General features: G+C 34.6%; 1 protein-coding gene across 3 annotated transcripts in view; it reads right to left on the bottom strand.

Annotated features, from left to right (window-relative positions):
* Nucleotides 1–270: 270 nt before the first annotated feature.
* The window catches only part of NUDCD1 (NudC domain containing 1), a 73,530-nt gene continuing 58,488 nt past the window's right edge, over nucleotides 271–15,312 (bottom strand). For all 3 annotated transcript variants that reach the window (XM_036876254.2, XM_036876251.2, XM_036876252.2), the window contains 2 exons: nucleotides 3,123–3,282; nucleotides 271–1,113 (listed from right to left, as the gene is read on the bottom strand). In XM_036876254.2, the coding sequence (XP_036732149.2) occupies nucleotides 821–1,113; nucleotides 3,123–3,282 (453 nt within the window). In that variant the 3' untranslated portion in view covers nucleotides 271–820. The remainder of the gene's footprint in view (nucleotides 1,114–3,122; nucleotides 3,283–15,312) is intronic.

The following is a 15,312-nucleotide window of genomic DNA, read 5'->3' as shown; positions in this document are numbered from 1 at the left end:
GGAAACAGAGCTGATGTGATGGAAGCAGAGGCTTGATAAGCTTTCGTGGGCTAGGGCTTGGCCTCTTGGGAATGTTTTCTCTATCTTGGGAATAAGCCCAGTCTGGCCTACTGGAGGATGAAAGGCCATGTAGAGAAGAGACAGCCAAGTCATTAAATCATGAAAAATCATAAAATATCCTTGTTTTAAACCACTGAGTTTTAGATGGTTTGTTTTGCAGAAATGGATACAAGCTACACTTTGTGTAACCTAATGATCTCTCTTTGTCTGTGGAGGAGCAAATTTATGAAAGTTAAATACAGCTATGCTTAACTTGAGAAAATAATTAAGGCCTCTCAGCAAACTTGAACAATATTGCCCTGGCTGTATTTCCCCCTCTACCTCAGCTATTCAGTCCATTTAAATAAGTATTTACAAGAATTAACACTTTAGCTGTTATCCTACATGTTCTATAGGTATGAATGAAGAAAACTATGTCAATGAACAGAGTACATGATAAATATTTTTATTTTTAAACACTGAATTGTACATCTGTCATATAAAAGATGAAATTCTGGCCTGTTTTTAAAAAATATACTTGCTAATGATATCTTTACAATTTTTACAGAAGTCAATTTTCTCTAAATTTGCAGCTTCATTCCATAGTTTTTATAGAATCATAATCCCTTATATATATTCCAATATCCTTTAGAAAATAAAGAATTTATACAAGATAATTTTATTTGACACATGAAAACTTAACAGGTTACAGTATAACTGCCCAGGCTTCCAGCTGTCACTGAACAGTTGTCAGTACTTAGGAGCCACATTGTTGGAGTAATTAATTCTCTGTATTAACTTTTATTAGAAAGAGGTTTTTGGTAGTGAGGACAAATAATCTCTCATTTGTTGCTTGAAAGCCTAAAATAGGATCACTGGTTTCTAGGCTTGCTACCTGCTGCTTAGCAACCTGCCCTACTTGTCTGCCTTCCTTCCTGTTGTAGAGCACAGTGGACATGGGGGTGGGCTGGCGATAGATGAATACGCGACGAAGGCACTCGCAAAGGGCTGCATAGGAGGAATTTGGAGCACAGGCAAAAAATTTTTTGTCTCTCTTCGATGCTTGGACGTAGCCTACCAAGAAATGAAAGACAAAGAAAAGGAAAGCTATATATTAAATAGAAGGGGAAAAATTCTGATTTAACATTTAGTATTTTACAATCTGTATTACAAATTAAAGTGCCTAAATAAAATACATACCAAAAATACTCAACAATGGCTAAAATTCTGAATCATTAATGATTAGCCACAAAGAACTTCTCCCAAAAGGTACAAAAATAGAGCTTTAATTTCATCTCTTCAAGACAAACACAAAGTAATTCCATATAATTTTCATGAAAAATTAGCACACTAAAAATCTAAAATCAAAAGCACTAAAAACATGTATCTTTAAATGCCAATTTAATAATTAGGTTCATGAGACACACATGTGGCATTACATAATCTTTTTCTCCTTATCAAATGGAAAATGCTTATAGGATATACCACTGTGAAGTTATTTCAGGAGTGTGTACATAATGCAGACACCATCCCTGAAGGTACTAATACGCACAATGCATTTTCTTATTATTTCTCTCATGTTGGTGGTATTTTTATACACATACCAACACTGTAACAGGATTTTTGTACTTCAGTTCCCAAAAGTAGACCTCTACAGGCTTGAAAGAATATTCAAGTATCTAATTTAAAAAGTATAATTAAGAAATCCCTTGAAAACTAATGAAACTATGAAAAAAATCTTATCTTTTTAAAAATTATCTTTACAGATTAAAAGGACATCTATGTTCTGAAATGTAAATTAGGATTTTCAGACTGGGACATGGTAATTGGGACAATGTTGTAACATGTGAGATTAAAAAATAAAACATTACATTGGGATCTCATCAAACTGAATTAGCAAAGGAACCCACTGAGCACAGGCAGATCAATATTGTTTTTTTAATATTAACAGGATTTGAGGAAAAAGTGAAAAGGATGTAGACACTGACTATTTTGTAATTAGCTCTCCAGGCTCACCTTGACAAAACTAATAGTTTATGTAGTATCTCAAGACTACATATCTAATATAATGTTGATTTAACTTAAACTCAAGCATAGAATTCTTCTATAACAGGAGATTTGGGGATAAAAATGGAGGATCCAAGCACATACAAATTTTATGACAGAGCTTTCCTTTGGCTGAGAAAAGAATATGGAGAATAAAAAAACAGAAATTGTAGTAGAGAAGCTAGAAATTATACATTTAAATTACTTAATCAGATTTCGTGTTTTAGGTCATAAAAATCCATTTGGATTTTTCTAACCAGTTTTAAAGCCTATTATATTACTAACTGTAAGGAATAATTGACAAATCTTTACAATTAGGGTTGTGCATACACAGGAATCAAAATGCCTAATTCTACTCCCAGCTTCCAGTTTAAAATTGCCTCTCAATAAAGGAGTAACTGTGGCTAATTCATATAAAAAAAACCTCCCCATACAATGCTAATGTATAACATAATATCAATTATTGCTTAAGTCTATAGTTATTTAAAATTTCTGAAGCCCTAGTTTAAAAAATAGCCTTCTCCTTTATCTTACAGAATAAACTTCATTTCTATTTACCACCATTTTCCCTAAGTGTTTTCATTAAATAGGCTCTTTTGTACTTAAGTTCCATGAAAGATATCTCCTAATATGCATTACCTTAGAGCAATTATATGATATTTTTGAAGATTACTGTAAAGAAACCTGAATACAAGTTTCATGTAGGGTATTGTCAAATCCCTTGTTCATATTTTAATACCATAGAGCTTAACTGGAATAAGTAAATGACTGATTACAATGATTCAAGTGGTTAGATAACACTTTCATCTGTAATATGTGTTCATCTTCTTTTCAAGCATAAAAACAGAATTAGTCTTACTGTTCCAGAAAAACTATCATTTACCAACAATAGTTCAAGCAACCAAATTATAGCACAAATCAATCCAAACATAACTAGGACAGCTCAAATTTTTAAAAAAAAGAAATAGCTTTTAAAAAAATGATGACTGCGATTTTTTTATGTAATAGAAAATGCTGTCAAAGAGCTTCTTTTATACCTAAAGCATTGAAAGTTGCAATGTGTTCCCACATATCATCTTGCTTGCTGGAGTGTGGCTGCCAGAGCAGTGCATCAACATCATGGCGCAGACAGAAGCAGGGCATTTCTTTAGGATCCACTACGACAGAGAAAAGGTACTGGTTGCTTCCAAGATTCACCTAAAATAAAAAGTGACAAAAACAATAATTGACTGAACAAATTAATAATAGTGATGATGATGACAACAACTGACACATGGCACTATATGACAGCAACTGTTCTAGACTTTTTATACATCTGATTAACTCTTCATAATGCCCCTAGGGAAATGTATTACTGTTCTGTCCATTTTAAAGCTGAGGAAAGTCAAGCACAGGGCATTTAAGTAATTCGCCCAAGGTCAGTCTGGTAATAAGCTGTGGAGCTAAGATCTGAACCCAGAGTCTATGTTCTTAACCACTATGCAATATTACTTTTCAACTATTAGTAACTAATTTAAAAGCATGATATAAAGCAGAAATTTTATAAGATTATTTTTTAAACTACAGAATACAAATATGAGTTCACAAATGCTAACTTGTAATAATCACCAAAAACAAAGATAGCTACTAGGATTTATAAGTATGTTCTATATGCCAGACATATTATAAATATTAATCTCAACAGCCCAAAAGGCTGTTATTATCTTCATTTAATACATGAAAGAACATACTTGGAAAGCCTGAGTAACTCATTCTAGGCTACACACAAAATTTATAATACTGCGATTCTAACTCAGATGTTTATAAGTTACTTTGTACAGTTTAATTATAGTATCAATGTCAAGAATATTTATTAATTTTTATTGTAATACTCATGGTAAAGGAATTCATTTTAATATAATATCATCAAGTTGAGACTCATAATCCCATCTACAGGAAGGAGTACTTCCTTTAATGATGTACATTGCCATGATCTTTTCTATTAAAAATGTTATTGTCAGAGTTAAAAATGCCTCAGTACCAACAAAATCACATCAAATGTTGAAAACATAAAATATGCATATTTGATACATAGTAAATTTCTTCCATGAGTTTTAGAGCAGACTGGAGAATAAACTGAGTTAAAAACCAGAGGTGGAGACCTGATGTGTATCCATCAGGGAAAGCTGTGAAACGGCTCCTGAGCAAGAGGATTTATTGGTACAGCCGTGTGAGCACTGGCTGCTGGTCACCCAGTGACAGAGCTAACCCAATTTCTGGTGCCCCAGCAATGCGTGGGGATAAGGCTTTGATGGGACAGATGCTTGGTCTCTACAGAAGGGGAACCGGCTGGTACACAGTGTTCACAGTCTAATCTCTCCCTTTGCTCCTGATAGTCACTAGGTAAGTGAGGTTTATTTTCAAAATCAACACCAACTAACTGGCCTTTTGTAGTAAGTTTGATGCATCCAACACTGCTCCAGCTCTCTTCCCTGCATCTCACTCTGATATTCTCACTTGTTTTCAAGAGCTTTAACAGAAGAAAATAATTGAAATACAAACGTGAGCTAAAGTAATTTTCTCATAAAAAATGCATTTATGTTCATGAGTCAAATGTCTTAAACATACTGAATATTAACAATAAAATGACTGACTTTTGATCCTCTCACACTTGAATGGACACGGTGACAGAACAGAGAGCCCTGAATCACCAGATGGAGGGCTAAGCCCCAAAGGAGATCAGCCATGAAAGTAAGATGGGGTGTAGGTCTTTTGTTATGGGCCCCTTCTTCAACTTAGATGTTTCTCCTCTTCCACTCCCACTTACTTCATACAGCCTCCCATTACCGTGGAGGCAAAGTACTGCTACTAAGGAAGACAGCAATCTCACATGGGCACTCTTACCATAGTTCTGACACAGCATTTTGCCTGGACTCTTCTTGGTCTTTCTTGCCTAATGGATTCTTACTTATCTTCCAAAATTCAGTTCCATCATCAGCTACTCCAAAAGCTTCCCTATTCTCATGGTTATATGAGCTGCTTAAAGTCTGAGAACTGCCAGAATTATGTATATTATTCCTAATAAATTATTTATTATACTGTTAGATTATTAATACGTATGTATATCACCTGTGGTGGGCTGAATAATACCCACCCCCACAAGATGACCAAGTCTTAATCTCCTGTAACTTGTGAATACATTACCTTACATGGCAAAGGGGACTTTGTAGATGGGATTAATTTATGCATCTCGAATTGGAGAGATAATCCTGGATTATCTGAATGGACCCAATGTATTAACAGGGGTTCTTGTAAGAGGGATGCAAAAGGATCACACTCACAAGAAGGTGTAACGAGAGCAAAAACAGAAAGTTAAGAGACCATTGGAAGATGCTACACTGTTGGCTTTGAAGCTGTAGGCTGTGGCCATCAGCCAAATGCTCAAATACTCAAAATCAAGTTTCTGCAAGTTTTAATAACAAATTATGATAAACTAGTCTCATGGTATTAATGCAAATAATAGTTCACTCTGAGAGAAAACATTCCTTTTAAATGAATCATTTAGAGTTCTTTTTTTTATTATGTATTGAGACTGTGTGACAGTCATATTACTTTGTAAATTATAGCCTACCTATACTTTATTTTAAAATCAAGTATCCCATACAGCTGAATAAGAAAGATTATGCAAGATGTTTAACAGTTAGGTTGGTCAGTGGCCACGATAAGAAAATAAACTTGTAATTCCATTCAAAGGTTATAAGCTAAGAGTGGATAGTGGATAAAGGAACTGAACATCAACACTGATTTTAAGGTAATACCTAAAATGTGTTTGGTTTCTCTTGTGGTAGCATTGGAATGTTTCCGTGATTATTTATGCCTCTCACTACTTTTTTCCTTGTCACACTGCACCAGGGCACCAGGTAGGATTTCCAGCATGGTGCTGACTAGGAATAACAAGGGCAAACACCCTTGCCTATTACCAATCTTAAGGGGAAGCATTCCATTTTTTATCATGAAGTATGTTAACTATGTTTTTCAAGGAAAGAGGCAGTTACCTTCAATTCCTAGTTTGCTGAGCAATTTTATCATAAACAGATGCTACATTTTGTCACGTTCTTTTTCTGTATCTACTAAGATGGTAAATGTTTTTCTTCTTTAGTCTGTTGATATGCTGAATGACACTGATATTTGATTGCTGAATCAGCTTTGAATTCCCAGAATAAATTCTACTTGGTCATGATGTTTTATCGTTTTAACTTATTGCTGGATTTAGTTTACTAATACTTAGGATTTTGGTGTCTATGTTCATGAGGGATATTGGTTTTTGTTTTTTTCTTCCTTTTCTTGGCATGTCTTTGTCATAAGGGTAATGCCTCATAAAATAAATTGGGAGGTGTTCCTTTCTATTTTCTGTTAACAGTTTGTATAGAATTGGTATTGTTTCTTCAGTTGGTAGAACACACCAGTGAGGCAATGTAGGTATGAAGATTTCTTTGTTGGAAGATTTATAACAAATTCAATTTATTTAATAGATACAGAACTACTGAGGTTATCTATTTCTTCTTGAATTAACTGTGGTGATTAATGCTTGTCTTCCAAAGAAATTATGTTTCATAAATTGTCAAATATATGAAAGTTATTCATAATAGTCCATTATTACACTTCAGTGTCTTCTGGACCTGTGCTGATATGCTCATTTTTATTCCTCATATTGGCAATTTGTTTTCTTTTATCTTGGTTATTTTGGCTATAGATTTATCAATCTTGATATTTTCAAAGCACTAACTTTTGGTTTCAATGGTTTTATTGAATCTGATTTTTAATTTCACCAACTCCTGCTTTTATATTTGTTTCCTTCTTCCTGCTTGCTTTAGATTTGGTTTGCTCTTCTTTGCATAGTTTAAGGTGGAAGCTTAAACTATTAAAGACATTTTTCTTTTCTATTATAACATATACTACTATAAATTTACCTCTAAATATTTGCTTTAGCTGCATCCTACATGTGCTGCGTTTCATTTTCATTCAAATAAAAATTTCCTACTTCCCTTGCGAGTTCCAATGTGACTCATGGGTTATTCTGAATAAATATTCAGAAATTAATTGTCCAAATTTTTTTGTTATTAATTTCTAATTTAACTCTTGTTATGGCCAGATGAAATTCTATTTATCATTCTTACTCTTTTAAACTTGCTGAGCTTTTTATTTTATGAACCAGAAATGGTCTACTTTGATGAATGTTCCATGTCCCTTCTGGAATTCCAATTAGATGTATATTTGATCATTTGATAGTACTGTTTTTGTTTCTCTGCTTTGTTTTTATTTTTAATTCTCCACCCCCATTTTGGTTTTGGTTCTGCTAATTTTTACTAACCTATCTTTAAGGTTATTGATTTTTTCCCCATATATACTGAATATACTGATGAGTTTGTTGAATGCATTCTTTGTTCATTTTCTGGCATTTCATTTTTTATATTTTCTATCTGCCAATGTTCTACATTTATTCATGTATATTATCCATCTTTTCTAAAGCCTTTAATGTATTAACCAGTTACTTTAAATTCCTCGTTTGACATTTCTAAAATATGGATCATCTCTTAGGTAAGTTGTTTGCCTTGTTTCTTCACAGAAGGATGTTTTTGCTTTTTCTGTATATTGCAATTTTTTTATAGTGGACATGCATTATCACATTCATGGTGATTCAACAATATACATTATGAGATGCTCACCAGGATAAATGTAGTTACCATCTGCCGACAAAGTTACTACAGTGTCACTATGTTCCTTATGCCATATTTTTTATCCCCATAACATTTTTATTTTATAATTCGAAGTTTTATCTCTTTACTCCCTTCACCTATTTCACCTACCCCTCCCCGCCACCTCCTCTGACACACATCAGTTTACTCTCTGTATTTATGCATCTATTTTACCTTTGGTTCCTTAGATTACACATGTAAGTGAAATCACAAGGTATTTGTCTTTTCCTTTCTGACTTATTTTACTTAGTATACCACCTTCTAGGACCATCCATGTTGTCACAAATGGCAAGATTTTATTCTTTTTTTGTGGGCTGAATAATATCTCATTGTGGCTATATATCACATTTTCTTTATCCACTGATCTATCATGGATGCTTAGACTGTGTAAATAATGCTGCAATAAACATAGGGGTACATACATCTTTCTGAATTAACTTATCCTTCCTTTTGTTAATGTTTTAATTTTATTTGGGTAAACAGAAATGGAATTACTGGGTCATATGTTAACTCTTTATTTAAGTATTTTTGAGGAACCGCCATGTTTTCCATAGTGGCTGCAGTAATTTATACTCCCACCAATAGTGCATCAGGGTGCCCCTTTCTCCACATCCTTGCCAACACTAGTTACTTCTTGTCTTTTTGACACTAGCCATTCTGACTGGTATGAGATGACATCTCATTACGGTTTTGATTTGCATATCCCTGATGATTAGTGATGGTGAGCATCTTTTCATGTGTCTGTTGACCATCTCTATCTCTTCCTTGGAAAAATGTCTATTGTCCCCTGCTCATTTTTCAATTGGATTATTTGTTCTTTGGTGTTGAGTTACATGAATTGTTTGTGTATTTTGGATATTAACCGCTTATCAGATATGATTTGCAAATATTTTCTCCCATTCACTAGGTTGCTCTTTCATTTTGTTGGTGGCTTCCTTTGCTGTGCAGTTCCAAGTGTGTATTTTGCTTCTGTTTCCCTACAAACTGCAGTTTGCAGCACTGGATGTGGGGTTCCCATTTCACTGGTCTGCATCTTTCATGCTCTTCTCTATGTGGTCTCTTTACCCTTTGTTAATGCAGAAGCTGTTCAATCAGCCCTCAGTTCTTCAGGAGGTATTATTGTATAGGTAGGTATAGATTTGGTGTGTCTGTGGGAGGAGATAATTACCCTCAAACTCAAGAGGTCAAGAGATATAAGAAGCTAAGAATAAATGGTAGCTCGGATTTAAGGTCAGATATGGTTTCAAACCTGTTCTTTATGACCACTACTGCATGCTCTCCCAAAGCCCATTTTATTAGCAGTTCTTAAGCAATTATCAGAGTATGTCCCTGGACAGACACTATTTCAGATATTGTAGCCCACATACTATGAAATATGTATATATTAGATTTGGTCAATTAAATTGTGTTTATCAGATGTGCATGTATGGCATGTCTAAAATCGATGGTTGAAAATGGAAAAGAAGTCTTATAAAATTCTGAGTTGCATAGTCACTTGAATAGCCATTCAAAAAATTAACTATATAATTAGATGTTTTAATATTGACTAGAGATAGAGCCTAGGAAGATACCAGCTCTTTAAGTGTATAAAATGCAGCTGGGTAATGCATTTATTTTCCTTCACTAAAAGTTGTAAAAAGGAAAATACCTTTAGAAGAAAATAATTTTCTCATTTCTGAAAATGTCAAATTGGATCTTAAATTATATCCTAAATAATATCAAGCTTCAGTGACTATTCCAATGAAGGATACATACAAATACACCAGACAATAAAACATATCAGGAAATCAAAAGTGCTATGATATAAACAAAGCAGGTGAATAGATAAAGCAGTTGTGTTTCACACAGTTTGGTAAGAGATGGAAGGCAATGTAAACAGAGCTCTGAATAATTAAGGGGACAAACGAGAGAAAAAGTAGGACAGTTCAGGTAGAAAATAGCAAATGGAAAGGCTCTAGAGGAAAAGCATGAGAAAGTATGAGAAATAGCATGAAGCCCAGTGTGGTTAAAGTGAGCTAGGGAAAAAAGTGGCAGAAAATGAGAGACCATTAGTACTAGAGGGCAGTATTTTTTAAACAGTGGGTCCCAAGAAAGGTTGCAAAATCAATTTTAGTAGATCAAGAAGATAATTTTTTACTTTATTTCCTTAAAAATAGTATGGAATGGAGTACTGAAGTATGTTTTATACAGTAATAATAGTACTATTTTGTGAAATTTTTATTTCAAATGTATGTATGTATGCATGTGTGTTGAGTCTCAATTTAAAAAATATTATATACAGTGAATTACAAAGTTTGAAGGGGTCTTGCAGACTGTGGTAAGGATCTTACACATTATTTTAAATGTGACAGACAGAAAGCCTCTATAGGGAGAAAAGGAATAGGGAAATGACAGAATCTACTAAACCCTGTAAAAGGATTACTTTGACCTTCAAACAAGTACTTATTAATTCAAATGGGAACATGATAACTGGTAGACACCACATAATTAGATTTAACACCACAACAGTGGGAAAATCTGCCTTCAACTTCCTCCGAATGTGATAACTTGAAAGGAAGTACCATTTACGTAGTATTTCTGGCAAAAATGCAACACTAAATCTGATCTTGAGGAATTACTGGAGACAGACTATAAAAGGTACAAAATAAAGTCACTGTCATAAAGGCTGGGTAACTGGATGCTCCAAATTAAAGGAAACTAAAGTGACAGCAAAATAAAAGGTAGTATGTGACATGGGCTTGGATCCCAAATCAGGAAAAAAAATTCCTGTGAAGTATATTATTTGAGCAATTTATAAAATTTGAATATGGACTCTGTATTAGATAAGTGTTACATCAATGTTAAATTTCTTGTATTGTGGTTACATACGACAATGCCTTAATTTTTAGCATATATGTGAGGCATTGGGTATAAAAAGACATGGCTCATGCAACTCATTCCTGTATTTCAGCAAAAAGAAGAGGTGGAGAAACAGAAAAAATAAATGTGACATGTTAACTGTTAAAATCTTAGTGAAGGACACTTTTATTGGCTGAGTTGTAGCCCCTAAAATTCATGCACTGAAGTCCTAACTCCCAGTACCACAGAATGTGGCTGTATTTGGAGACAGAACCTTTAACAGAGTAATTAAGTTCAAAAGAGGTCATTAGGGAGGGTCCCAATCCAGTATGACTGGTGGATGCAGAGGGAAGACCGTATGATGACGCACGGAGAGAGAGCCATTGAAGCCAAGGAGAGGAAGTTCAGAAGAAATGAACCGTGCGAACACCTTGATCCCAGACTCCCAGCCTCCAGAACTGTGAGAAAACAAAATTCTGTTATTTAATTACCTAATCTGTGGTACTTTGAAATAGCAGCTCTAAGAGGGGAATTATTATATAGCTTAACATCTATATTAATCAAATTTGATAGATGTAATACAGATAAATGGAAGAACTACATACCGCAAGGAATGTAAGAACGTAAAGGGGACCTGAGACATGAAGCTTGAGAACTGTTTACTTTCTAAAGTATCTAAAGCATCTACAAAGAAATGTACTTCCTTCCTCTAAAACTTCTGATTTTAGCTTTAATATCTCCTCAAAAGAATTAGTGTACCATGTACTAGCTTTTTTACTAGCTTTCACAATGGTATTAATCAAGATTTGTTTGTAACTATGCTTCCTGTCTTGATGGGTTTGTTATTGAATGCACTGTAATTTAATTTTCAAAAATACATCACCTTTTGATTTCTGAAGTCTAGATTTGATCACTATAGATCAGTGTTTTTCAACAGAAATAAACTGTGAGCCACATATGTAATTTTAAGTTTTTTAGAAGCTACATTAAAAAGTAAAAAGAAATAGGGTAAATTAGTTTAATAATATATTTCATTTAACCAAATATATCCAAACTATTATCTAAATGTAAGAGTTCACATAAAATTATTAGTAGTAATATATTTTATATTCCTTTTTTCATGCTAAGTCATCAAAAGCTGGTTGTATATTTTATACTTACAATAAATCTCAACTCAGACAAGACACATTTCAAGTGCTTAATAGCTACATGTGGCCAGGGGCTAATAGTCTGTCTAGCAAAGCTCTAGACAGAAGTATATTCATCTTCAATTGCATTTGAATTCTGATTTGAGCGTCACACTCCAGTGACCACATCTTGTTACTTTCTTCTTCAGTTCTGATATTTAATATTTCTCTTTTATTGTGCTGCACATACTCATTTAACATTTTACTTCCAAATGACAAATTCTAATCCTGTTTCACATTTCTTTCAGGAAATAATACTTTGAAAAATTTGTCATTTACAATATAGAGTTCTGACCTTTTTCTTACAGAATTTTTCCTACAACTTTAAGGACAAATACTGACCTTTCCATGTACAGGTAATTTTAAATTGTCCCAAGTCATAACAAATGAAATCAAGAAAAGAGATTGAAATAAACATTGCAGAAAAAAGTACAAATTGTCAATAATGTACTATTTGATTCCTAAGATAGATATAGCACTGAAAATCCAAAATATTAGAGCCTGCTTCATTCCTTTCCTCCAATGACAAGCCAATTGGTACTCTCTTGGGTACACCAAAAAACTACATTTGACCTAGTAGACTTTGACTTACATATAATACAATGACAACCCAATGGATTTTTACTTATTACTTATTCATTGGCATTATTCTATTTACATCCATTCCATTTATACCCAAATAGTAATGTTCATGCATTTTTACATCAAGACTCACTGAATCTTGGCCCATATTTTCAAGAAAATATCTAATTGAAAAAAAACCCAAAGGGCTTACAAAAGAAACTTTAGTCTCCAATTAACCCAACTGAGACAAAGAAAGAATTTTCAGGAGGTTACAGTTCAAGATGGTGATGCAGGAAGATCTCGACTTCACCTCCTTGCACAGACACACTGAATCCACAACTACATATACACAAATTTCCTTTGGAAGAAAAACCAAAACTAGTTGAGCTACTGCTACCTATTAGGCAAACGAGAAAAAAACACCCAGATCAAAGCAGGCAGAAGAGCTGAGACATCATTTCACCATAACCTGCATGGCAACCTGCATTCAAGGACTCTTCAAAATCCCAACATTCTACCTGAGGAACAATGGGTTTGAACCCCACATTAGTGCACCCAAGATCTGTACCTGAGAGATAGGCCCCCAAAACAAGTTGGACAGAAAGGCATTGAGGCTTGTGTCCACAAAACACACAAAGCTATAGTGAACTGAGAAACGGTTTTTATGGGGCCTCTTATACACAGACCACCCACCCAACCCAGCATAGAGGCAGCTGGCTGCAGGGTGCCTGGAATTTCTGTGAAAAAGATTGATTTGCTTACCTTAAAGCACTAGCCTGAAATGCAGGCATCTAATTCAACACACAGCTAGAAGGATATTGAAATACTCTCCAGCAATGATCAGTGGGTACTAACTCTCCTCTCCATCTCACTCCAGGCTGCCAGTAATGACTGGAAAAGAGCTTGTACCCCTGTCTGTTGCCCCAATTTTTGGAACTGCAACCCATCTAGATCATCTGAGTATTGTGGCCAGTGGGGCCTGCATTCCTGGGTCCCATGGGTTGGCAATCATCAGACATCTGGTGGTAGCTGGCACCACCAGGATACAGCACAAAAAGCAGACTGAAACACAACCTTGGTCTTTCTGTGAAAAAGGCCTACTTGCCTGTCTTGGAGCTTCGGCCTGATGGGCAGGCTTCTGGTCTGGCATTAATCTAGCAACTTACTGAGATACTCTCTGGGGACAGAGACCAATGGGTACTTTCTTTGTTTACCCTCTGCCTCATACCAAGTCACCGTTATTTCCCAGAAAGGAGACTGTATACTTCTCTGTCGCCCCAATTTCTGCAGCTTCCAGAGGGTCACTTCTAGGTCACTTTGTTCTGGTGGCCAGAGTGACTTAACATTTGTGTTCGCAGAGGACTATATGCTTAAAGTTGCTACCTGAGAGTCTGGCTTCCAATCTGCCTGAATCTAGGTGCTGACTGAGATCCTCCCCTTTGGGACACTTGAGAGATCATGGTACAACCTCAAATACTGGGAGCCACTAAAAATAAAATAGGCTGCTTGGACAATCACAAAGGTTAGATGACCAAGAGCTAGGGCAGAGTTAAATGATAATCCTCATCTCCTGTACAAGGCCACTCCTTTAAGACTGGGAGAAGTGGCTTTAACTTAATGCAGAGAAATTAAAACAGTCAAGAAAAATGAAGAAACAGAGGAATATATCCCCAAATAAAGAACAAGATAAAACTTCAGAAAGAGATCTTATTGAAATGGAAGAAAGTGGTTTACTTGATAAAGAATTAAAAGTAATGATCATAAAGATGCTCACACAGCACAGCAGAAGAATGAATAAACAAAGTGAGAACTTCAACAAAGAGGAGGAAAATATAAGAAAGTACCAAATAGAATCACAGGTTGAAGAATACAGTAACTTAACTGAAAAATATACTAGAGTAGTACAACAGACTTCATGAAGCAAAAGAAAGGATCAATGAACTGGAAGACTTGGCAGTGGAACTCATCCAATCAGAGCAGCAAAGAAACCCAACTTGTTACATACAAGAAAACCCCCACAGGACAATCAGCAGTTTTCTGGCCAGAAGGGAGTAGCATGATATACACAAAGTGCTGAAAGAAAAAACAACAACAACAACAAAAAAAACCTCCAAACAAGAATACTGTACCCAGCAAAGCTGTCATTCAGAAAGTAAGGAGAAAGAAAGTTTTCCAGATAAGCAAAGTCTGAGGTGAAGAAGTTCATCATCACTAGATCAGCTTTACAGGAAATGTTTAAGGGACTTCTTTAACTGAGACAAAAATGTGCTAATTAATAATAGGAAAACATGTGGAAGTATAAATCTCACTGGTAAAGGTAAATATGTAACTTTCAGAGTTACAGAGCTGTAGAGGTAGATTAATCACTTTTAAAGGTAATGCAGATTAAAAGACAAAAGTAGTAAAAATAGCATTAATTAAAATAATTTTGATAAGGGACACATAAAGATGTAAATTGTGACACTAAAAATATAAACATGGGGGTGGGGAATAAGTGTGTAACCTAAGTATGAATTCATTATAAGTTGTTAAATGCAAACCTTATGGCAACCACAAAGCAAAAACGAAAGGAATATAAGCATACCACTATAGAAAATGATGAAATCACAGATAAGAGAAGAAAAGGAAGAGGAACTACAAAAGAGGCAAAGAACAATGACCAAAATGGCATAGATACATACCTATCTACATGCTGTCTATAAGAGACTCACTTCAGATTTAAGGAAACACAAAGATTAAAAGTGAAGGTATGGAAAAAGATATTTCATGCAAATGGAATTAAAAGAAAGTTGAGGTATCTATACTTCTATCAGTCAGAACAGACTTTAACACAAAGACTGTAATAAAAGACAAAGATGGTCATTCTATAATAAAAGGTTCAATCCACCAAGAGAATAGAACAT

Source organism: Manis pentadactyla, chromosome 3 (genome assembly GCF_030020395.1).
Source record: "Manis pentadactyla isolate mManPen7 chromosome 3, mManPen7.hap1, whole genome shotgun sequence".
In the NCBI taxonomy this organism is placed as follows: domain Eukaryota; kingdom Metazoa; phylum Chordata; class Mammalia; order Pholidota; family Manidae; genus Manis; species Manis pentadactyla.
The sequence above is the reverse complement of the archived record's forward strand: the minus strand, read 5'-3'. Positions and strand labels throughout refer to the sequence as shown.